Source organism: Choloepus didactylus, chromosome 7, assembly GCF_015220235.1.
Source record: "Choloepus didactylus isolate mChoDid1 chromosome 7, mChoDid1.pri, whole genome shotgun sequence".
NCBI lineage: Eukaryota > Metazoa > Chordata > Mammalia > Pilosa > Megalonychidae > Choloepus > Choloepus didactylus.
In genome coordinates, this window is record NC_051313.1 from 142,795,406 (window position 1) to 142,821,417 (window position 26,012).

Here is a 26,012-nt window from a genome sequence, read left to right on the forward strand (position 1 = left end):
CTTTGATAAAGTCCCATTTACCTGTTTTTCTTTTGGTGCTTGTGCTATTGGTATAAAGTCTAAGAAACCATTGACTGATACAAGGTTCTGAAGATACTTCCCTATGTTTTCTTCAAAGAATTTTATAATTTCAGTCCTTATATTTAGGTCTTTGATCCATTTTGAGTTAATTTTTGTGTATGATGTAAGGTAGCGGTCCACCTTTTTTCTTTTGCATATAGATATTCAGTTTTCCTGGCACCATTTGTTGAAGGGGTTATTCTTTCCCCACTGAGTGGACTTAGTACCCTTGTCAAAAAAATCAGTTGGCCATAGATGTGAGGGTCTATTTTGGAACCCTCAATTTGATTCTATTTGTCTAGATGCATATCTTTATTTTAACCATGCTGCTTTGGCCACTGTAGCTTTGTAATAAGTTTTTAAAATCTGGAAATATGATTCTTCCAACTCTGTTCATGATTTTCAAGGTAGTTTGGGCTATTTGGGGCCTCTTACCCATATTAATTTGTCAATTGGCTTTTCTATTTCTGCAAAGAACTCTGTTTGAATATTGATTGGGATTGTGTTGAAACTGTAAATCACTTTTGGTAGGATTGACATATTTTTTTATTTTTTATTTGTTTTTTAACTTTTTTTTTAATCAACTAGATCAAAAACAAAAATTTTAAAAAAGTACAATAAAAAAAAATCATTTCAAACAAACCATAACAAGGGAGTAAGAAAAAGACAACTAACCTAAGATAACTATGTTACTTCCAACATGGTCCTACTCTACCCCAAGAAAATAACCTAATATAGCACATTTCTGTGAACTTGTTCCTACCATACCCATCAGAAATTAACAGACCATAGTCATTCCTGGGCATTCCCAGAATGTTAAATTTATCCACAATAGCTTATCTGTTCTTGGGTTATCATTCCTCCTTCCTTAATTGCTCTCTATCACTAGTTCCCCTACATTCTACATTATAAACCATTTGTTTTATATTTTTCAATGTTCACATTAGTGGTAGCATATAATATTTCTCTTTTTGTGCCTGGCTTATTTCACTCAGCATTACGTCTTCAAGGTTCATCCATGTTGTCATATGTTTCACGACATTGCTCCTTGTTACAGCCACATAGTATTCCATTGTGTGTATATACCACATTTTGTTTATCCACTCATCTGTTGAAGGACATTTGAGTTGTTTCCATCTCTTGGCAATTGTGAATAATGCTGCTGTGAACATTGGTGTGCAGATATCTGTTTGCGTCACTGCTTTCCGATCTTCCGGGTATATACCGAGAAGTGCAATTGCTGGATCGAAGGGTAACTCTATATCTAGTTTTCTAAGGAACTGCCAGACTGACTTCCAGAGTAGCTGAACCATTACACAGTCCCACCAACAATGAACAAGATTTCTAATTTCTCCACATCCCCTCCAGCATTTGTAGTTTCCTGTTTGTTTAATGGCCGCCATTCTAATTGGTGTGAGATGGATATGCAATTCTCCCAGCCCCATTTGTTGAAAAGACTGTTATGTCCCAGTTCAGTGGCTTTGGGGGCCTTATCAAAGATCAGCCAGCCATAGATCTGGGGGTCTATCTCCGAATTATCAATTTGATTGCATTGATCAATATATCTATCTTTGTGCTAGTACCATGCTGTTTTGACAACTGTGGCTTTGTAATAAGCTTCAAAGTCAGGGAGTGTAAGTCCTCCCACTTTGTTTTTCTTTTTTGGAGTGTCTTTAGCAATTCGAGGCATCTTCCCTTTCCAAATAAATTTGATTACTAGCTTTTCCAAGTCTGCAAAGTAGGTTGTTGGAATTTTGATTGGGATTGCATTGAATTTATAGATGAGTTTGGGTAGAATTGGCATCTTAATAACATTTAGCCTTCGTATCCACAAACATGGAATGTTTTTCCATCTTTTAAGGTCCCCTTCTATTTCTTTTAGTAGAGTTATGTAGTTTTCTTTGTATAGGTCTTTTATGTCTTTGGTTAAGTTTATTCCTAGGTACTTGATTTTTGTAGTTGCTATTGAAAATGGTATCTTTCTTGAGTGTCTCTTCAGTTTGTTCATTTCTAGCATATAGAAACATTACTGGCTTATGTGCATTAATCTTGTATCCTGCTACTTTGCTAAATTTGTTTATTAGCTCTAGTAGCTGTATCATCAATTTCTCAGGGTTTTCCAGATACAAAATCATATCATCTGCAAACAATGACAGTTTTACTTCTTCCTTTCCAATTTGGATGCCTTTTATTTCTTTGTCTTGCCGGATTGCCCTGGCTAGCACTTCCAGCACAATGTTGAATAACAGTGGTGACAGCGGGCATCCTTGTCTTGTTCCTGATCTTAGAGGGAAGGCTTTCAGTCTCTCACCATTGAGTACTATGCTGGCTGTGGGTTTTTTCATATACGCTCTTTATCATATTGAGGAAGTTTCCTTCAATTTCTAAATTTTGAAGTGTTTTTATCAAAAAGGCATGTTGGATTTTGTCAAATGCTTCTTCAGCATCTATTGAGATGATCATTTGATTTTTCTCTTTTGATTTGTTAATGTGTTGTAATACATTGATTGATTTTCTTATGTTGAACTATCCTTGTAGGCCTAGAATAAACCAAACTTGGTCATAGTGTATGATTTTTTAAATGTGTCTTTGGATATGATTTGTAAGTAGTTTGTTGAGAATTTTTGCTTCTATATTCATTAGGGAGATAGGCCTGTAGTTTTCCTTTCTTGTAGCATCTTTGCCTGGTTTTGGTATTAGATTGATGTTAGCTTCATAAAATGTTAGGTAGTGTTCCATTTTCTTCAATGTTTTGAAAGAGTTTAAGTAAGATTGGTGTCAGCTCTTTTTGGAAAGTTTGGTAGAATTCCCCTGTGAAGCCATGCAGGGCATTTATTTGTGGAAGCTTTTTGATGACTGATTGGATCTCTTTGCTTGTGATTGATTGGTTGAGGTCTTCTATTTCTTCTCTGGTCAGTCTAGGTTGTTCATATGTTTCCAGGAAATTGTCCATTTCCTCTATATTATCCAGTTTGTTGCCATACAGTTGTTCATAGTATCCTCTTATAATTTTTGTAATTCCTTTGGGATCTGCAGTTATGTCACCTTTTTCATTCATTATTTTGTTTATATGGGTCTTCTCTCTTTTTGATTTTGTCAGTCTAGCTAGGTGCTTGTCAATCCTGTTGATCTTCTCAAAGAACCAACTTTTGGTGATATTTATCCTCTCTATTGTTTTTTTGTTCTCTATGTCATTTATTTCTGCTTTAATCCTTGTTATTTCTTTTCTTGTACTTGGTTTAGGATTGGTTTGCTGTTCATTTTCTAGCTTCTTCAGTTGATCCATTAGTTCTTTGATTTTGGCTCTTTCTTCCTTTTTAATATATGCATTTAGTGCTATAAATTTCCCCCTCAGTACCGCTTTTGCTGCATCCCATAGGTTTTGGTATGTTGTGTTCTCATTTTCATTTATCTCTATTTATTTAGCAATTTCTTTTGCTATTTCTTCTTTAACCCACTGATTGTTTAGTAGCATGTTGTTTAACCTCCAGGTATTTTGAATTTTCTAAGTCTTTGATGGTTATTGACTTCTAACTGTATTCCATTGTGGTCAGAGAATGTGCTTTGAATAAATTCAATTTTTTTTAAATTTATTGAGTCTTGTTTTATGTCTCTGCATATGATCTATTCTGGAGAAAGTTCCGTGAGCACTACAGAAGAATGTGTATCCTGGTGATTTGGGATGTAATGTTCTATATATGCTTGTTAATCCAGTTCATTTATCAGATTGTTTAGGTTTTCAATTTCCTTATTGGTCTTCTGTCTGGTTGGTTGATCTATCAAAAGAGAGAGTGATGTGTTGAAGTCTCCCACAATTAGTGTGGAAACATCAATTGCTTCCTTTAGTTTTGCCAGTGTTTGTGTCATGTATTTTGGGGCACCTTGATTGGGTGCATAAACATTTATGATTGTTATTTCTTCTTCTTGAATTGCCCCTTTTATTAGTATGTAGTAGCCTTCTCTGTCTCTCATAACATCCTTACATTTAACGTCTATTTTTTCTGAGATTAATATTGCTACTCTTGCTTTCTTTTGGCTGTAGCTTGCATGGAATATTTTTTTTCCATCCTTTCACTTTCAATTTCTTTGTGTCCCTGTGTCTAAGATGAGTCTCTCGTATGGAACATATTCATGGTTCATTTTTTTTGATCCATTCTGCCAGTCTATATCTTTTAATTAGGGAGTTTAATCCATTTACATTCAATGTTATTACTGTGAAGGCATTTCTTGAATCAGCCATTCTATCCTTTGGTTTATGCTTGTCAGGTGTATTTTTTACCTCTCTCTCTTAATGTCCTTTAACATACCCATACTGTGTCTCTTTAGCACTGAACCTTTCTCCATATTTCTCTCTCCTTTCTTTGTTTCTCTGTAGGTAGGAGTCCCTTTAGTATCTCAAATAGGGCAGGTGTCTTGTTAGCAAATTCTCTCAGCATTTGTTTGTCTGTGAAAAATTTAAGCTCTCCTTCAAATTTGAAGGAGAGTTTTGCTGGATAAAGTATTCTTGGTTGGAAATTTTTCTCTCTTGAATTTCAAATATGTCATGCCACTGCCTTTTTGCCTCCATGGTGGCCACTGAGTAGTCACTACTTAGTCTTATGCTGTTTCCTTTGTAAGTGATGAATTGCTTTTCTCTTGCTGCTTTCAGAACTTGCTCCTTCTCTTCTGTATTTGACAGTGTGATCAGAATATGTCTCAGAGTGGGTTTATTTGGATTTATTCTATTTGGAGTTTGCTGGGCATTTATGATTTGTGTATTTATGGTGTTTAGAAGAATTGGGAATTTTTTCCCAACAATTTCTTTGAATACTCTTCCTAAACCTTTACCCTTCTCTTCCCCTTCTGGAACACCAAATGAATCTTATATTTGGATGTTTTATTTTATCTATCATATCCCTGAGGTCCATTTTGATTTTTTTTATTTTTTTCCCCATTCTTTCTTTTGCTCTTTCATTTTCCATTCTGTTGTCCTCCAGGTCACTGATTCACTCTTCAGCTTCCTCTAGTCTTGTACTATGAGTATCCAGACTCTTTTTAATTTGGTCAACAGTTTCTTTTATTTCCATAAGATCATCTGTTTTTTCTTTACTCTTGCAATTTCTTCTTTATGGTCTTCTAGGGTCTTCTTCATGTCGTTTATATCTTGTGTCATGCTCTTCTTCATGTCCTTTATATCCTGTGCCATGCTCTCATTGTTCATCTTTAGTTCTTTGATTAATTGCTCCAAGTACTGTGTCTCTTCTGATCTTTTAATTTTGATGTTTGGGTTTGAGTTATCCATATCGTCTGTTTTTTTTTTTTCATATGCTTTAAAATTTTCTGTTGTTTTTGGCCTCTTGGCATTAGCTTAACTTGATAGGGTTCTTTTAGGCTATGTAGACCGATTCAAACACTTATCTCTAATTTATCAGAACTACAGCTTCATGGAGTACACTTTCTCTAACTAACCAGCAGGTGGCATCCAGGAGCCACCTATTCCCCCCAAGCCAGTTCTCCCAAACTTGGTCTTTGTGGTGAGTCGGGGTGTGAGTCTTGTGGGGTCCAATTGGTGCACCAAGCTTGGGTGTATAGTTGGTGTTGCCTGACCTGCATATGGGGTATGTATCTGAGTGGTTGGGGGGGGGGGCTTTAATAATGAAATCTCCCAGGTGTTCCTGGAGATTTAAAGCTGTTGCAATATTCTAATCCTTCATTTCAATCTTGCCACAGTTTGACTCTGCCACTGACCCACAAGTCCTTGGTATTGGCATATGGTCCCTGGGACTTGCGAGCAGGTCCCTCTTCTAAGCCGTGCATGCCTAGGTCCTCTGCTGAGGAATGACTGTGCTATGTCACAGGTGAGCACCATCCCCCAAGGGACGTTCTGGGCTGCAGGGCTGTGTAGGGGTGTTCCCAGTCTGCTGAAAGAATGGCTGAATGGGGTGTGTTAATTTCCCCCTTTTCACATAGCTCTGCCTTCCCAGCTCTGGGACAATTAGCTGAGGGTGTGGGAAAGGCTATTGTCCATGCCCAATATTGTGGTGTGTGCGTGTGTTATTGGAAACACTTCCCATCACACTGGGTTGTTTGGGGCAGCACCGGGCTGTGGCTCTGGGGCTGGGCAGGAGCATTCCCTGCCCACCAGGAAGATGGCTATAAGGGGACGCCCCCCTTTTCTTGGGAAGTTGTGGTGTTTAGTGAATTTTCTCAGCCACTGGACTTACTGCCTGTGTCTCAGAGCTCTCTTACCTCTGCTCTTGCCTGGGCCCAAATTGCAAGTCTTTGAGGCTTTCTGTAGTGGGCTTCTTAGAGTAATTGTTTTAGGAAAAGAGAAAAAGAGAAAAAAAAAAAAGAAGGGCCCTCCTTGCAGATATAATGGGCTATTGAAATGCTGAGAGACAAGGAGATTAAGGTGATTAAGAACAATCAGGAAAGCAGACAAACCAGCTCTTCAGACAAGGAAACTCACCTTCTGGATTTGCATATGAGCCTGACTCTGCCTGAGCCCTGCCCTTCCCCATTCTATGTTCACCAGAACTCCAAAAAGTCTCTGTTTTTATTTTTGGGTTTTCCTTGCTGTTTTTGCTAGCCCTGTCTCCTCTCTGCCGGGCTGACTGCTCCTGGATTCTCCGGTGTCTGGTCTCAGTCTATTTATGTTTGGAGTTTGGATCAGCCATCTGAGATTTCAATAAGAGCTGCAACTGCAGTTCTCCCTCCTTGTTCCCAGCACTGACGGCCCCTCCTCCCACAGGACTGAGCCTGGCAGGGAGGGGCACGGGTCCCCTGGCTGTGAGAACTTACAGATTTTGCTCATATCAGCTGTTCTACACATTCAGGAGTGTTGTATGAAGTCTGCCCAAAGTCAAATTGCTCTCTGGTGTCTGATCCATGTAGTTCCTGGCTTTCTAGCCCTGGAGGAGTAACTAAAACCTCCACCTCACCACCCCAACATCTTGGCCTGCTCACCAGGATTGACATCTTAATGATATTTAGTCTTCCAACTCCTGAACATGGACTGTCCTTCCATTTATTTAGGTTTTCTTTGATTTCTTATGGCAATGTTTTGTTGTTCTCCATGTACAAGTCTTTTAAATCTTTGGTTAAATTTATTCCTAAATATTTGTTTCCTTTAGTTGCTATTATAATTGGAATTTTTTTTCTTAATTTCCTCTTCATATTGTTTATTACATGTGTATAGAAACACTTCTGATTTTTGTGTGTTGATCTTGTACCCAGGCACTTTGCTTAATTCATTTATTATCTCTAAGAGCTTTATTGTGGATTTTCAGAATTTTCTATATATAGGATCATGTCATCTGCAAACAGGGAATGTTATACTTCATCCTTTCCAATTTGGATGTCTTTTGTGCCAGTTTGGATGTATTATGTCCCCCAAAACACCATGTTCTTTGATGCAATCTTGTGGGGACAGATGTATTTGTGTTGATTGGATTGTAATTCTTTGAGTGTTTTCATGGAGACATGACTCAATCAACTGTAGGCAAGAATTTAATTGGATAATTTCCATGGAGGTGTTACCCAGCCCATTCGGGGTGGGTCTGCATTAAATCACTGGGGCCATATAAATGAGCTGACAGAGGGAACAGAGAGCAGATAAGAGTGACATTTTGGAGAGCAACTAAGAGCGACATTTTGAAGAGCAGCTGCAGCTATGAAGACAAAATGCCCCAAGAGCAACATTTTGGAGAACACTATTTTGAAATGCCACCTGGGAGCAAGCAGACCCCAACCATGTGCCTTCTGAGCTAACAGAGGTTTTCTGGATGCGAATGGCCATCCTTCAGTGACGGTATCCAATTGTTGATGCCTTACCTTGGACACTATGGCCTTCAGACTGTAACTTTGTAACCAAATAACCCCCCTTTATAAAAGCCAATCCATTTCTGGTATTTTGCTTAATGGCAGCATTAGCAAACTGGAACACCTTTTATTTCTTTTTCTTGCTTAATTACTCTGGCAAGAACTTCCAGCACTTTGTTGAATGAGTAATGTGGTGACAGTAGGCATCCTTGTCCTATTCCTGATCTTAAGGGGAAAGCTTTCAGTCTTTCACCGATGAGTATGATGTTAGTTCTGCCCTTTATCATTTTGAGTAAGTTTCTTTCCATTCCTCATGCTCTGTATTTTTATCAAGAAGAGGTGCTGGATTTTGTCATATGCCTTTTTTCTGTCAATTGAGATGATCATATGACTTTTGTCCTTCATTCTGTTAATGTGGTGTTTACTTTAATTGATTTTCTTATGCTGAACCACTCTTGCATACCTGAAATAAATCCCATGTGATCATGGTGTAAAATTCTTTTAATGTGCTTTTGGATTAAGTTGGCTAGTATTTTGTTGAGGAATTTTATATCTGTATTCATAAGGGATATTGGTTTGTAATTTTCTTTTTTTGTGGTAGCTTTATATTAGCTTTGGTATTAGGGTGATTTTGGCTTTATAGAATGTTAGGGAATGTTCACTCCTCTTCAAAATTTTTTGAAGACTTTGAACAGTGTTGGTGTTAATTCTGCTTGGAATGTTTGGTAAAATTAATCAGTGAATCCATCCAGTCCTGGGCTTTTCTTTGTTGGGAGATTTTGATTACTGGTTCAATCTCTTTACTCATTATTGTTTTGCTGAGCTCTTCTATTTCTTCTTAAGTCATTTTAGGCAGTAGCCTTTGCTGTATCCCAAAAGTTTTGGTATGTTGTGTTTTTGTTTTCATTTTCCTTCACATATTTCCTAATTTCCATATTTCACATATTTCCTAATTTCCATATTTCACATATTTCCTAATTTCACATACTTCCTAATTGAGACATTGGTTGCTTAAAAACGCATTAATTTCCACATATTTGTGAAATTTCCAGTTGTCCCTCTGTTATTGGTTTCTAGCTTCATTCTGCTGTGGTCTGAGAAAATATATTATTTCTAATATTTTTGAATTTATTGAGGCTTGTTTTGTGACCTAACCTATGGTCTACCCTGGAGGTTGATCCAGGTGCACTAAAGAAGAATGTGCATTCTGCTGTTGTTGGGTGAAGTGTTCTATAAATTTCTGTTAGGTCTAGTTGGCTTAGGGTATTGTTCAAGCCTTCTATTTTTTTATTAATATTCTGTCTAGACATTCTATCCATTAATGAAAGTGGTGTGTTGAAATCTCCTACCATTAATGTAGAACTGTTTACTTCTCCCTTCAAATTTGTCAATATTTTGCTTCACAAATTTTGGGGCTCTGCCATTAGGTGCATATATACTTATAATTTTTATGTCTTATTGCATTGAACTCTTTTATCCATAGTGACCTTCTTCTTTCCTTGTAACATTTTTTGAATATGTGTGTTTTACCTGATATTAGTACGGCTTCCCCAGCTCTAAATTGTTTACTATTTGCATGGTACATTTTTTTTTTATCTTTTCACTTTCAGCCTGCTTGTGTCATTTGACTTAAGACAAGTCTCTTGTAAACAGCATATAGTTGGGTCATGCTTTGTTATCCATTCTTCTTATCTTTGCCTTATGACTGGAGAGTTAATCCATTTACATTTAAAGTAACCAATGATAATGCAGTACTTTCTTCTGCCACTTTGCTACAGGGTCTTTGTAAATCTTATGCCCTTTTTGTCCCTCAATTCTTCCATTAATGCAGTTTCATATTTATTTATTTATTGCATTGTATAATTTTGAGTATCTTCTCATTTTTCTTTCTGTACATATTTTTCATATATTTTCTTTTGGTTACCATGAGGCTAAAATTTAACATCCTAAATCTATTAACAATCACATTTATTTTGATACCAACTTAACTTCAATAGCATCCACCCACACTCTTTCCAATACCCCTCCATCTTCCTACCTTTTTGTTGTACTTGTAATTACATTTATATACATTTTATGTCCAAAACCATAGACCAATTATTCCTTTTTATGCATTTGCATTTTAGAATCTGTAAGGATTAGAAAGTGGAGTTACATACCAAAAAATGCCATACAATAATACTGACATTTATAATTTACCTTTACCAGGGGACTTCATTTCTTTATGCCAGTTGAAACCACTGTCTAGTGTTCTTTCCTTTCATTCTGAAGAATTCCCTTTAGTATTGCCTTGTAGGACCAGTCTGGTTGTGACAAACTCCCTCAGCTTTTGTTTATCTAGGAACATCTTACTCTCACCCTCATTTTGGAAAGAAAGTCTCACCAGACAGAAAATTTGTGATTAGCAGTTGTTTCCTTTCAGCATTTTAAGTGAATGTTCATATTCATTTCTTTCATTAAATTTGGGGAGATTTTTTGCCATTATTTCTTTGAATATTCATTCTGCCCCATTCTCTCTTCTCCTTCTAGGGCTTCCATAACGCGTATATTGGTACACTTAATGGTTTCCCGTAGGTTTCTTAGGCTCTGTTCTCTTTTTCCATTCTTTTTTCTTCTTACTCTTCAGCCTAATTTCAATTGTTTTGTTTTTTAGTTCACTGATTCTTTCTTCTGCCAGTTCCAATCTGCTGTTAGACCTTCCTGGGCATTTTTCATTTTAGTTATTATGGTCTTCAACTCCAGTAGTTCTGTTTGGCTCACTTTTAAAATGTCTGTCTCTTTACTGAGAATCTCGTATTGTTAATTCATTGTTTTACTGATATCATTTTGTTCTTTCTCTGTGTTTTCCTTTACCTCCTTGAGCATATTAAGGCTCATTTTTAAAAGTCTTTGTTATGTCCAAAGTCTGGTCTTTTTCATTGATATTTTCTAATTTTTATCCTGTGCTTTGGATGGGCCCTCATTTCCTGTTTCTTTGTCTTGTAATTTTTTGATGCATATTGTACACTTTAATATTTTAAACTGTTAATATTGGGATTTAGTCCCTGAATCATCAGTTCCTTAAGTTTCTATCTCATTAGTGATATGACAGAGATTTTTCTTGAGTGTCAGCAGTTAACAAAAACAAACTAAGGCAAAAACACCTTTTGCAGTCCTTGCAAATTGGCTCCACAGTGTCTATGGATCTCCTCCAGAGTTTAGCTTTCCTACCCAGTAGATAAGCCCAAGGTGAATGCAAAGTGCATGGTTTTCCCTGTCTTTTCAGAGCCTGTGTCCTCAGTTTGTGCTTGCTCATGGCCTTAGGAATTCCCCCCTTTACAGGTATTTGAATGCCCCTTTATGCCTTATGAAATAGATTTTTTCTTCCTTCTGGGTGCCCTAGAGTATGACATAAAGCAGGTACTCCTTTGCCCTAGGTTGCTTTGACTTAATTGTTTCTTATACTGCTTTAGCTGTCCACAAGCTGCTTTTGCCTGCAAGACAAGTTCTGGGTGGGTGAGCCTACACCCAATTCCCTAGATCAGTCTTTCAGCTGATTGGTTGGCACAGACATACAGGACTCCTGGGAAGTGCATTGGGTTACACTTCTCCTGCTTGATACAAGGCCCTGGGCCCACAAGGGGAACACAGGCTGGTTCTGTGCTGCACTGGGGTGGCAAGGGGGAGGAGCCAGCAAGGGGGTCATGAGTTGCTCTTACCACTTTTAAAGCTATGTTTTCTTTGGCACTTGCCCAGTTACTGCAATCCTTCAAACATTTTCTGGAGTTTTGAGGAAGATGGCTCTGCTAGTCTTTGTTAGTTGTTCAGAGATTCTGTAGGGTGATAGTTCTCTGGAGTATCTTATGCCTGCATCTTGGTCAATCTTCCCTCCTCACATTTAGTTTTTAATTGATGATTGATCCCCCACCTTTCATTATCTTTCTCCAGAGCAACAGTTTTCCCCAGCAATAGCCATAACCACTGTCCTCATAATTACTGTTTCATTCTTATTTCTTGAGTGCACAGGACAGTGCATTTCCTTCCAGCAGTATCCCATCCTGGTTCACCAGTGGTGAAGGTTCTAACAAGTAAAAGGCCACCTCATTGCCTCATTGATCTGGCTCCAATGCCCCACTATAGCATATGTTTTCTCTTTCCACTCCTGGTACCAACTGTTGTAGACTGGGTTCGCAGAAGGTAGACTTTAAGACAGATATTATTATGCAGGAAGGTTATTGCAGAATGCTCCCAGGAACAACACCTAGGAGGGAGGAAAGGGAGAGAATGGGATCAGGCAAAGGGAGAAGTCACACTGCAGTGCAGTCACCAAAGGGCTCAGCTGAATGCACAGAGACCTCTGATGCTGCAATAGCCCCTTACAATTGTCCCGAGTTGGAAGCTGGACCTTCTGTATTGTCATTGACCAGTCACTGGATGCAGGATGACTCCAGGAGGGGGTTATAACTATGCACAAAGTGGCTCTCTCTAGCTGATGGCAGTTCCCAAGAGGTCTCACAGCTGCAGTTTGTCTGCTGGTGGCACTCCTACACCAGGGGAAGAGGTATTCCGTTTCAGGTGGGAGATATCAGTGATGCAGCACATCATTGTCTCTAGAATGCGTTTCTCAATAAAATCTGGAAGATTTGACTTTAAATGTTAACACTGGGAAAGATACTTTGAAGATTGTTGGAGCCTGACTGCAGGGAGGAGGGCATCCACATTGGGGAGCAGCATGGGCGGGGTGTTAGAACCCATGAGGGGAGAGGAGGGCATCCTTGTGGAAGGTTGACTTAGTCTGGGCACCAGAGCCTCAGGGGAGTGCGGAAAGCTCCCTTGTGGAGAGGTGGTCTGGCAGAGTGTCAGAGGGCAAGCAGGCTGAGGAGGTGTCCACTGAGTGCTGCCTGGTGCAGGGTGTTAGGTGTCTTTGTTGGTGAAACAGGAATCCATGTTGGAATAGGTCTGAAGTAGGACACCAGAGCTGAGCAGGGTTGAGGCATTTCTGCCCATGGAGGGAGGGCCAAGCACAAGGGGTCAGAGACTGGATGGCTGGAGGACAGGATTGATGGGGCAATCCAGCAGGGATGCTGGAGCCCAAGTTGGGTTAAGAGGACAGCCGCATCACAGTGAGGCAAAGCACAGGGTGTTGAGGCCACATGGGGTGAGAAGAGCTTCTCCGTGATGGGCTGGCCCAAGCGGGAAGAGGAGGAGACCCATTGGGGAGTGGGGGCACAGAGATTCAGAGCCCAAATGTGATAAGGAGGGCATCCATGGAAAGTGAGGTGGTACCGATGGTAGAAGATGGATTATGTATGGGAGACTTGTCAAGTAAGTAAGTTTATTAACGATATTGGGAGCCTTGATTTTTACTGTTGGAGAAGGGAGCTGCAAATATGGAAAGGCAGGAAACTTGAATGGACCCTGCAGAATTGGTTGGAGTTGGAGGTATTAGTGTGAATTCATGGCTTTTGATATACATATAGCTATAGGAATAAATATAGATGTAAATGTGTATACATGTATTGTGTGTATAATACATATCTAAACATACATGCATGTATGCACACACACCTATATATTCCCTAGCTTTGTCCTCTAATTAGACCTGGGAACAACCCTACCCAATAGCAGTGAATACAGTTAGGTCCCAAATCTTGATTTCTGAATATCATGCTCCATCAAAAGGGACCACAGTTCTTAGGAGAAAAGGCTAATTACAGGACTAGAGTAGAAATAGAACATGATGAGCCTGGAATATCTTGTGCAAGAAGTAAGGAAGTTCAAAGAATGATGAAGACATGTCAAAAGGACACAGAAGGCAGCTTGAAGGGGGCACTCACTGACCGCATCTGAGACAATTTGAGCATCACCATATTATATAATGATAGTAATGAAAACCTAATCAAGAAGAGGAAACCATGAGAATAAAAGAATAAATGAAAGTTGGATGAGGAATGAAATCTTTATAGTACTAAAATACCTCCCTAGAAAATATTTATTAAATAAAAACGTAACTTTGAAGACTAAACAGTGAAGAAGCTTGGAGGACATCACCTAAATCAAGTGATCAAAGTTAGCACTACTCACTGGGCAAATCAAAACTCGTGTGCCTCCTGGTAGGATGCAATGAAAAGAACATAGTGTCACTTCTGGAGTAATCCTGTCCAAAATGAGTAACACTTCCCGAGTGTCCAAAATGAATAACTTGAACTGAATCATGAAGAAACAGCAGGCAAGCCCAAATGGGGGAGCATTCTACAAAGAAACTGTCCTCTTGAAGTACCAAGTAATGGCTTTTATTCTTTAGGGTTCAAAGGTCAAGAAAGTCCAGGAATAACTGAGAAAATTTTCTAGACAGTAGGAGATTGAATAAACTCGACAACTAAATTTAATGCATAATTCTGAACTGGATCTTTTGGCTATATAGAAGATTATTGGGACAAAAAGGGAACCTTGAATGGGGTCTGCAGATTAGATGGTAGTAATCTATCAATCAATGTTAATTTTGATTTTGATGGTTTATTGTAGTTACATAGGAGGATATCTTTGTAGGAAATACATGTTCAAGTATGCATGGGTCTTGGGGCATTGTGTAGGCTAATTACTCTCAAATGGAAAATGGATCAATAAAAATAAGGTCTCTGTATTTTACTTGGGGGTTTTCTGTAAATTTGAGATTGTTTTAAAATAAAAAGATAATTTAAAAACATGAAATGGTAAACTGAAAGAAAATCTTTGCAGCATAAGACAAGGATTTAAAACCTGTAGTATATACACAGCACTCCTACAAATCCATAAGAAAAGAGGCTTAATAGAAAAAATGTCAAAGGATAAGAGCAAAGAAAATCAAACTGTTCCCAAAATATGTAACGATGGTCAAAATCATTAGTAATCAGGAAAATGCTAATTAAAGCTATAGGATAGTCTCCTCCCCCTGCTGATAGGCAAAAATTAAGTATTTATACATCTACCATTGGTATATGTGAAAAATGTGTTCTCAGGCACTGATGAACATAGATTCCTATAGCCTTTTTGAAAGCAGGTAAATATAGAAGGATAACTTATTCCTGCCTGAAATTTTAAAATAGTCGTACCCAATTGAATGAAATTGGCCTTTCATTATATCATCTTCTGCATCCTTCCAAATCATTCCAAATCATGTTCCCCAAACCCCACAGAGAATATTTAATTATTTTTCAGTGGGGGAGGTGCTGAGACAGGTGTGTATGTGCATGTATATAGTATTTGTATTTTTTTTTAATGCTAGGAAAATTCCCATCAAACATGCCCTTTAACAGATTTTAACCAGCCAACAAATAAAAATACACAGTACCCTTAGAGGTGGAAAACAATATATTAATTTATTTCCAAGAAAACAAAACAGGGACATTGACAACAAAGACAGATGCAGTAGTTTTCAGGGCATGCCCACAGGCCAGCAGAAATCCACTGGCCCAAACGCTGCACTCTCCCCAAGTTATAGGTATTTAAGACATAGGAGAGAGAACCAACAACTTACATGTAAACAGCTTCTATTCCAGAAAGATTTCTCTTTCTACATAAGATCCAGTGTAAAACATTGCTTCTTCTCTGGTGGTGTCGATTAAGTATGTTGAAAAGAGGCTATTTTTAGATTGCACTATTAACCCCTGTGCGTTCCCTACCCCTTAACCCTTTACCCCTTTTTCAGTAGCAGGCTAAAAAAATCTTTACTTCAAAGTTATTCCCTTTAAGTATGAGTAACATTCAATATGAGTAACATTCAACAGGTAAAATTATAGAAAAACAACATAATTACGTTAATTAGATGTCTCATTAGTTGTGATAATTATTTTTTGTTAGCCTAAATAATATTTAGGAACTTGATGGTTGGAAGAATACTAAAGTAGACTTCATATTTTTCTGAGGTGATGAGACTGTTTCTTAACACTGAGACCACTCTCAAAACTTACCCTTCTCTGGTATACCAGGTTTGGCTTTATTTCAATATTCTACCTCAGGAAACAAACTGGGAAAACCAGTAGGAGAATTCCATTTCTCCATGAATTTGGTTTCCTAGAGCTTAATAGCCCCTCTAAGCCTCAGTTACTTCATCTGCAAAACAGGGTAACAGTGAGTACCTCACAAGATTGTTGAGAGGTTTCAGTGGAATGAGACATCCAGAGGGCTTAGCAGAATGCCTAGAATACAGTACGTTTTCCTCTCTCCTTCCCTTTCCTTTGAGTAATCTCTGATTTAAAGCTCCATTTGTAATTACTTTCTCCTTGGGCTGACGTCTCTATCTGCCAGCCTGCCTATGAATGTCTTAAAATACAAGCACTCTGTAAGATTCTCTGGAACAGCTTTCCAATGTCAGTATTATTACTAAGATTTTTGGAATGACAAAGCTTCAGACTTACTTCTCATCCTTGGCTCAGCACGTCTGGGGCATCGTAGACACTCAAGAAATATTTAATGAGTATGTGCTGAATGCATGAATGAAGAAGGGATAAGTGCTAGAGATGCTCAGCCACAACCAAAAACTCTTAGAAGTCTAGGCACTCCCACCAGCATCGTGGAGTTACTCAGACACTACAGAATAACTAAAAGCCTTGAGGATAGAATTTGGGCTCTGTGTTATAAGTAAGGTATTTTCTGTGTGATGGTGGGGAGGTTCCAGAAGAGGAAAAGTGATTCCTTCTGGGGTGTAGAGACTTGAGACTAGATCCCTGCTGATGGTGGGCCAAAGCCCACATTCCCACGCAAGGGCACCTCTCTCCAAGGAGTATCTTCCTTCTTGCAAGAACTCTTTAGTGTTCTCAGTGGGAAATGACACAGGCGGCTGGATCAGAGCAAATTCTAGAATATAACAGAAATGTCCTCTTGCCCAGGCAGGTCCTTTCACTGAAGCAGCAGGCGGCTGACTCGTGCTTTAAAGCACATCCTGTATCTTGTTAATAACTTTATATTATATATAGAACTTTAGACTTGGTAAACTCAAAATGCTAGTGTTGAAACTCAGGAACAAGTCTATTCCCAATTCTAGTAGCTCAAGTTTTAAAGGAAAGCGGTGAGTATCCAGAAAGCTGTTTCTATGCCTATGTGTGGTTAAGCAAAAGGTGATGTCTATTTATGCATGGCTATAGAGGGAAGATTCCTCCTTCAAAGAAACCAATCCACATTTTCCTAAATAATATCCTCTAAAATTTTCCGTTTCATATGATGAATATCTAGTGCAAAGATCTGATGACAGTTAAATTTATCCTATGATCACAATAGTGTAATGTGGAGAGGAGCATTCGGGAACCACCAGAGTGGCCAAAGGACCATGATTGCTCTAAACAACCATCCTGTTAGCATATTTCACAGTATGCAGTGGAAATTTAAAAGTATAATTATGTAGCCAGGTCCTAAAACCATTACCATGGTCTTGAATCCTTTAACATGACAAAGACAAAAGTCTCTTACAAATAAATGGCTCTTCTTCCTGGCTGGGATTTCCCTTCAGTCACGAGTTCCAGAAGATCAAAAATACCAGCTAGGTTGTATTGCAATTTCACTCTGATTTAAGGTTCTTTCTCGAAGTCTCAATTCTAGGCACTCCACAGTAAGGGGGTACGTGTTAAGCTCAAACTTATTAGCAAACAGGCTTGGTGAATTAATCAGCCACTTTAAGTCACCGTTTCCATAGATACAAATGCCATGTACGTAGTGGCCTGCAAAGGAGAGAATGAGAGAACAGTCAAAACATGTTTGTTTTCAAAAGTCAAGGGTACTGAAATAGAACGGTAGAGTTATTGCTTAACTACTGAGGAGCTAAAATAAATGATCATGCAGTCCCAGTCCACAAGGCAGTTAAACTCGACTTAGATAGACAAGGGGTACAAATATGTATTTGAAAAAAAAAATGAGTTAAATAATACAAGGCAATAATATGAGGTGTCCAAAAAAAAAAAAAAAAAAAAAAAGACTCATCAAAGAGTACTCAATATCATCAGTTGTCGTCAGGGATATGGATATTAAAACCACAGAGAGATACCACCACCCCCAATAGAGTGGTTCACATTATAACGACTGAAAACACCCAATCTTGGTGAAGATGTGGAACCACCACAACTCTCACATCTTCTTCATGGGATTGCAAATAGGTACAACATTGGGAAAGTTTTGGCAGGTTTTATAGAAGTTTGGCTTATTCCTCTCTTTGATACCAGGAATTCCTCACCTAGGCATTTTTCCAAGAGAAATGAAAATCATGGAATGAGTGTTCAAAGCAACTTTATTCAATAGCCAAAACTGGATCCAAAAAAAAAAAGGTGTCCCAAGCAACTGATGTATTATCAAATGAGAGTTATGGATGAGAAATTCCAGAGGGATCCAGATGGGAGAGGTCTTCCTGGTTGGCATTGGTCAGGGAAAGCTTTATATAACTAGCCCAGGTCCCTTCCCTGAACTCTGGCCTAATCTATCCAACTGCCTTCTTTATATTTCCACTTAGATATATAATAAGCCTCATTAATTTATGTCAGGACTGAATGCCTTAATCCTTTCCCCACAAACCTTCTCCTTTCCAAGCCTTCCCCATCTATCCTTCAGGGCCCTGGGCACATCTCCCCATTCTGTAGCATACCACATCCAATCTGTCAGCAACCTTCTAAACATTAAGAGAATTTGACTGCTTTTCATCACCTCTTCTACTATCACTCTGGTCCAAGCTGCCTCCATCTTCCTGTCAGAATTATTGCAATAATAACTGGCCTCCCCTACTTCCACCTTTGCCCTTTTAGTTTATTCTCAGCACAGGAGCCAGAGTGATTATTTTTAAGTGTAAGTAGAACATGTAACCTCTGCTCAAAACCTTCTAGTGGTTTCTCATCTCACATGGAGTAAGAGCCTGAATCTTAACAATGGCAATCAAGACTCCTCAATGTCCGGAACCCTTGTTACCTTGCTAGATGTACCTTGTACCATGCTAACCTTTGTTCATAGATTTCAGCCACTCTGGCCTTGTTGCTGGTCCCAAACATACCACGTATATGCTCCACCTGAGAACGTGCATTTGCTGTTCCTCCCCTGGACAGCTCTTCTATTGGACATCCTCAAGGTTCATTTCTAGCACATCTTCAGGTCTCTTCTCCAAGGCCACCTTTTCAGTGATCCCTTCCCTGATTCATTTTTTTTAGTACTTATTATCAACTGATTTATACACACACACACACACACACACACACACACAGTGCCAACAAGGAAAAAAATATTTTCTTTATTGTCTTTCTCCCCAGACTAGAATATAACTCCAAAAGGGCTGGGATTTTGGATCATTTTGTTCACTTCTGCATCTCCTGCACCTGGAGCAGGTCCTGGAAAATAGTAGGTGTTAAATTAATAGCTACAGAATAAAAGGATGGTAAAGGGTGAGTGGAATTGAAGAGTTAGAAGATGGGTAGGATTGGGGAGCATCAAGGGGATGAATGTTGGTTTCAGCTGAAAGAAGTGCCTCCAGAAAAATTGTACACAGGAATTTTCTTCTGGAAATGAGGGTTTTGTTGGGGAATGAGTTAGAACCCAAGAATGGTAGGAAGTTGGAACTGTTTTCCAGAGGTTCTGATTGGCACATAGTAGAAAAACTACAGATTAACAGACTTAATAGACTAAAGGGTTTGCCTTTTATCCTGCAGGTATAGAGAGTCCTTGAAAATTTTTGAATGGAATAAAATTATGAAAGTGATCTTAGCAAGGTTAAGTTGGCAGTTTTGCAGGGTATAATAGAGACTGCAGTAATAATTTAATGTAAACTGGAATGCTTGTTCAAAGATAATGGCCAGGACAATGGTTGGGGGAAAGGAAGGATATTAGAGTCACTATTACAGAAGGACAAACAAGGGCTTCGTAATTGATTAAATATGGGTGGGGAGGAAGTACAGAGTGAAAAATCACTGGGGAAACAAGACAGAGTTGTAGAATAACTGGTTGGAAAGAAGAGAAGTAAACATGGAAATAATATTTCAGTCTGGAGCAGGCAGAGGTTTCATAAACAACTTTATCTTCAGAATAGAAGTGTATGTACTTCCAGAGAGGAAGAGACTGAAAATGCAAGAGAGCAAAGGAATAAGGTAGGGGGTCCACATATAACCCTGACCACAGATGGTGGCTTTGGTTGTGAAGATGGAAAACTTTCTCTTGAAGCAGGAGGGAACAATGAGAGCATCTGTCCAAAATACACTAATGACGGAGGGAAGAGATGACATGACAAGAGAGTTGATTAGGGGATTCTGAGTGAAGGTCCTGAAAGATCTTCGTTGAAATTGCCATCTTTTAAGGGTGAAGAAACAACATTTTAGCATAAGATTGAGAGCTTAAAGGTGAGCAGAAAAGCTAAAAAGGTGTACTGTAGAAAGGGTACCAGGAAAATAATTGGACAGTATAGAGGACCTAGCTGAAGCTGGATCAGTTTAGGGCAGTTCCATAAACTTCTTCAGCAGTGTTCTGTCTATGGAAACACAAATGGAAAAGAGCAGATGGTAGGGTTAAATCAACAAGATAGCAGAGTAAGTAAGATGCTCCTGGCAAAGGGCCTCCCATAAAAACAGTGAAAATTGGGCAAAATCTATCAGAATCAATTTTCCCAAAACTCTGAAAAAACAAGTTGACAATAGACAACAACTCAACAAATACTGACCCAGAAAAAAAACCTCAAAATGGTAGTAAAGCCACAGGTTAAGTTTATTTGCCCAGGACCCTCCCAATCTTTAAGTTACTTGTAGCAGTTTGGGTGACCCACACATATCAAGTATGGATCCTAGGGGTCAGATTATTGATGCACTTAAATGAAAATATTGGCTGTCTTTGTACAACACCCCAAATTGGCTCCATAGAAGACTGACTCTGGGCACAAGTCTAGATTGCCTAACCTAGAATTTACAGAGCGCAGAAAAGTGGTACAGAAAGATGGAGCAGAGAAGTGGAGTGCAAATGAGCTGATGGGAGCTGCCTGAGAAGAAAGGCTATGATGCAGACAAAGAACACAGCCTGGGACTCTAGGAAGAGAGGCTGGGGAGAGAAACTTCTCTTTTGGAGGGAAAACAGTCTCACACATTGGGGAACTCTTGAAAGCTAATACACATGCCCAGGGCAAGATGCATGCTCCGAAAGACCCAAAAAGAACTTAACTGTTCATGACAGGCTTTGATCTGTAGTCTCAGCATATAAACTGGGCTAAGTGTTGAACAAGAATCTCCACACAGAGCCAACCTACAAGAAAACCCTGGCAAAGAGGTGAAATCTCATTGTCCGAGTCAGCACATGAAAATATTCAAATGGCCAGACTTCAGTAAAAGGTCACAAGACACATAAAGAAACAGGACAAGATGATGCATTTAAAGGAACAAAATAAAGCAAGACAGTGGAACAACTAATCAAACATCCTAAGTCAATTCTCCTAAATAATTTCAGTGAACTAAAGGAAAACCTGGACATGGAACTAAAGAAAATCAGGAAGATGATGCATAAACAAAAGGAGGAATTATATAATTTAAAGAGTAAAAATCAAATTCTAGAATGAAAAGGACAATAACAGATTTAAAAAATAACTTAGAGGGGTCCAACAACAGATTTGAAAAGGCAGAAAAAAGAATCTGTGAACTGGAAGAAAGGATAACTGAAATTACTAGTGTGAAGAACAGAAAGAAAAAAGAATGGAAAAAGGGAACAAAGTGTGTGATGGTTAAGCTCATGTTCCACCTTGGCCAGATGATGATATGCAGATGTCTGGTCAAGCAAGCACTGGCCTAACCATTACTGCAAGGACTTTGTGGCTGGTTAATAAACCAGAAGGCTGGTTTATTAAATCATCAGTTAACTGACTGCACTTGTGACTGATTATGTCAACAAAGGGAGTGTCTTCTGCAATGCAAGAATTCAATCTGCTGGATTTAAGCCAATCAGTTGAAGAGTTTTATGGGAGACAGAGAGAGAGATGACCTTCACTACTACTTTGGCTAGCCAGTGAAGCATTTCCTGAGGAGTTCATCAAACACCTTCATCTCAGTTGCCAGTTTGCTGCCTGCCCTACAGAACTTGGACTCATGCATCCCCACAGTTGCATAAGAAACCTTTATAAAATCTTATCTTTAAAGATATCTCTTGTTGGATTTGTTTCCCTAGAGAACCCTAACTCACAGCTTGGTACCAGGAGTGGTTATGAGAAACAGAATCTTAAAATGGGCTTTTACAATTGGTTTTCTTCTTTGGTCAGATTCAAAGGCACTAATAATTCCATTTCCAAAAATCAACATGGCACTGACAGTTCATGGGGTGAATTGGCAATGAAGATATGCAAACTATCACCATTTAATTCTCTTAATCATACTCTTGTAGGAAGCAAGGCTCTAAATGACAGTGTTTTTGACAAATTAACAGAGTTTTGCTGAGTTAAGAGGTGTAATGATGTTGGCTGGTTGCTCTTAGATATGCTGGATAAAGTTAGAAAGAGATGAGCTAAAATCTTCAAATTTGAAACTTAAGCTACCATATGATAGATGTAAAGGTTTCCTGTGGCCGCAGACTTGAGATTTCTGAAAAACAGATCCAGAGTCTCATGGTGTGAGTAGCAGATTTACAACATAAACGAAAATCTCAACCTCACAGGGTGTCTGCTGTTAAAGTAAAAGCATTGATTGGAAAAGAATGGGATCCTGAAACCTAGGGATGGGGACATATGAATTCATAATAATGACAATGAGGACATTGGAACCCTGGATTCTACTGAGTCTTTGCTAGATATACCTGTAATGGTCTACCCTGAGGAAACAAGCCCCTGCCCCATCTCTCCAGTCTGTCCTGAGGAGAAAGCTACCCAACCTCCTGCCTGCTTTGAGGAAACAGCTTCCCGACCTCCAGTCTGCCCCAAGGAGCCTGCCATCCAAACTCCACCAAAAGAGATTAAGCCTTCAGCACCTGCTAAACCTGTAATCGCCTCCCCTGAGGAAGTAGCCCTCACTCCTCTGTCTGGAGAGATTAATCCTGTTTCAAGAGATGAAACTGCAACAGAATATCCTGAGTTAAATGGCTTGGGGGATACTTCTAATGCTTTTCATGACCCACCACCAGCCTTTGCTTCAAGATCTGTAACTAGACTAAAGTCCCAACAGGCCCCGAAGAGTGAGGTTGTAAAGTGTGATCCATGAGGAAGTACACTATACTCCAAAAGAACTGCATGAATTTTCCAATTTATATAGACAGAAGTCAGGGGAATATGTGTGGGAATGGATAATAAGGGTGTGAGATAATGGTAGAAGGAATATAAAGTTGGATCAGGCTGAATTTACTGATACGGGCCTACTAAACAGAGATTCTGCATTCAGTATTGTAGCTTGAGGGGTTAGAAAGGGCATAATCAGTCTGTTTGGGTGGTTGGCTGAAACATGGATCAAAGAGGTGGCTGACATTCCCTGTGGTCGAAATGCCAGAACTGCCCTAGTATAATGTAGAGGAGGGGATCCAAAGTCTTAGAGAGATTGGAATGTTAGAGTGGATTTATCATGGAGCACTTGCTCACACACCCCTGGAATGTCCAGAGGACACACCTTTTACCAGGACTGTGAGGAATAAATTTGTGAGACTAGCTCCATCATCCCTGAAGAGCTCTGTAGTCGTCCTTCTCTGTAGGTCAGATATTACTGTAGGAATTGCTGTCACTGAGCTGGAATCCTTAAACACAATGGGGATAATCAGATCCTGAGTTGGCAGAAGCCACATGGCAACAGTTAATTGCCAAAGACAAGATGGGCATGGCTACCATGTTGGAAAACAGGATCAATGCAGCAGCCAAAATAATCTGACAGTTCATGGAGTGAATTGGCAATGGAGATATGCAAACTGTCACCATTTAATTCTCTTAATCATACTCTTGTAGGAAGCATGGAGTACCTAGAAGTAAAAGAGATGGGCAGTCTACTAAATTCTTGTTTGATCTGTATAAGCTGAAGAATTCTAGGTCAGGTGAACAAAAGTCTACTTTGAATTACAAAAACAGAGAGTCACAGCCCCTTAATTACCAAACATGAGACAGTTTACAGCCCCAGAGCCCCTTGAATGAGGGGAAGCCTCGGTACCTTGGGAAGGACCCTGTTACAGTGACAAAAATTTATATGGTTAATCTTCCCCCCAGCCTTCCACAGGGGGACCTATGGCCTTTTACCAGGGTAACTGTGCAATGAAGAAAAGGAAATGATCATATATTTCAGGGATTATTAGACACTGGTTCAGAAGTGACATTAATTCCAGGAGACTCAAAACATCACTGTGGTCCACCAGTCAGAGTTGGGGCTTATGGAGGTCAGGTGATCGATGGAGTTTTACCTCAGGTTCATCTCAAAGTGGGTCCAGTGGATCCCCGGACCCATTCTGTGGTTATTTCCCCAGTTCCTGAAATGCATAATTGGAATAGATATACTCAACAACTGGCAGAATCCTCACACTGGTTCCCTGACTCGTGGAGTTAGGGCTATTATGGTAGGAAAGGACAAGTGAAGAGTCAGTAGAACTGCCTCTGCCTAGCAAAATAGGAAACCAGATGCAATACCGGATTCCTAGGGGGATTGCAGAGATTAATGCCACTCTTAAGGTCTTGAAGGACGCAAGGGTGGTTGTTTCCACTGCATCCCCATTCAACTCTATTTGGCCTGTACAGAAAACAGATGGGTCTTGGAGGATGACAGTGGATTAACGTAAGCTTAACCAGGTGTGACTCCAATTGCAGCTGCTGTTCCAGATGTGGCATTATTGTTTGAGCAAATCAACACATCCCCTGGTACCTGGTATGCAACTATTGACCTGGCAAATGCATTTTTCTCTATAGTATTAGTAAGGACTGCCAAAAACAATTTGCATTCAGCTGGCAAGGCCAGCAGTATACCTTCACTGTGCTACATCAGGGTATATCAATTCTCCAGCCCTATGTCATAATATTGTCCGCAGGGATCTTGATCATATCTCCCTCCCACAAGACATCACACTGGTCCATTATATTGATGATATGTTGATTGGACCTAGTGAGCAAGAAAGAGCAACTACTCTAAATTTGTTGGTAAGGTATTTGCGTGTCAGAGTATGGGAGATAAATCCAACAAAAATACAGGGGCTGCCATGTCAGTAAAATTTCTAGGTGCCCAGTGGTATAGGGCATGTGGAGATATCCCTTCTAATGTGAAGGATAAGTCATTGCATCTGGCCCCTTCTATGACCAAAAAGAGGCACAATGCCTAGTTGGCCTCTTTGAATTTTGGAGACAACATATTCCTCATTTGGGTATGCTACTCTGGCCCATTTACCAAGTGATCAGAAAAGCTTCTAGATTTGAGTGTGGAGTGGAACAAGATGAGGCTCTGAGACAGGTCCAGCCTGCTGTGCAAGCTGCTCTGCCACTTGCACCATATGATCCAGCTGACCCAATGGTGCTGAAAATTCAATGGCAAACAGAGAGGCTGTTTGAAGCCGTCAGCAGGCTCCTACAGGAGAATCACAACGCAGGCCCTTAGGATTTTGGAGTAAAGCTTTACCATCCTCTGCAGATAACTATTCTCCATTTGAGAAACAGCTGTTGGCCTGCTACTGGGCCTTAGCAGAGACAGAACACTTAACCATGGGCCACCAAGTTACCATGACACCTGAGTTACCTATCATGAGCTGGGTGTTGTCTGACCCACCAAGCCATAAAGTTGGGCATGCACAGCAGCACTCCATCATAAAATGGAAATGGTATATACGAGATAGAGCTCGAGCAGGTCCTGAAGGTACAAGTAAGTTACATGAGGAAGTGGCCCAAATGCCCATGGCCACCACTCCTTCCACCTTACCTTCTCTTTCCCAGCCCATAGCTATGGCATCTTGGGGAGTTCCTTACAGTCAGTTGACTGAGGAAGAGAAGACTCGGGCCTGGTTTACAGATGGTTCTGCACGATATGCAGGAACCAGCCGAAAGTGGATAGCTGCAACACTGCAGCCCCTTTCTGGGATGTCCCTGAAGGACAGTGGTGAGGGAAAATCCTCCCAGTGGGTGGAACTTCGAGCAGTGCACCTGGTTGTTCATTTTGCTTAGAAGGAGAACTGGCTAAAGGTGAATTGGTATACTGATTTATGAGCTGTTGCTAATGGTTTGACTGGATAGTCAGGGACTTGGAAGGAACATGATTGGCAAA

At 39.6% G+C, this 26,012-nt stretch overlaps 2 protein-coding genes across 2 annotated transcripts in view; one reads left to right on the forward strand and one right to left on the reverse strand.

Moving 5' to 3' along the window:
• The window catches only part of C7H6orf52 (chromosome 7 C6orf52 homolog), a 170,463-nt gene that overhangs the window by 91,600 nt on the left and 52,851 nt on the right, over window positions 1-26,012 (forward strand). The gene's annotated exons all lie outside the window — the stretch shown is intronic.
• The window catches only part of LOC119540089 (N-acetyllactosaminide beta-1,6-N-acetylglucosaminyl-transferase-like), a 63,189-nt gene continuing 52,353 nt past the window's right edge, over window positions 15,177-26,012 (reverse strand). The window contains exon 3 of the mRNA XM_037844107.1: window positions 15,177-17,531. Within this exon, the coding sequence (XP_037700035.1) occupies window positions 17,341-17,531 (191 nt within the window). The 3' untranslated portion in view covers window positions 15,177-17,340. The remainder of the gene's footprint in view (window positions 17,532-26,012) is intronic.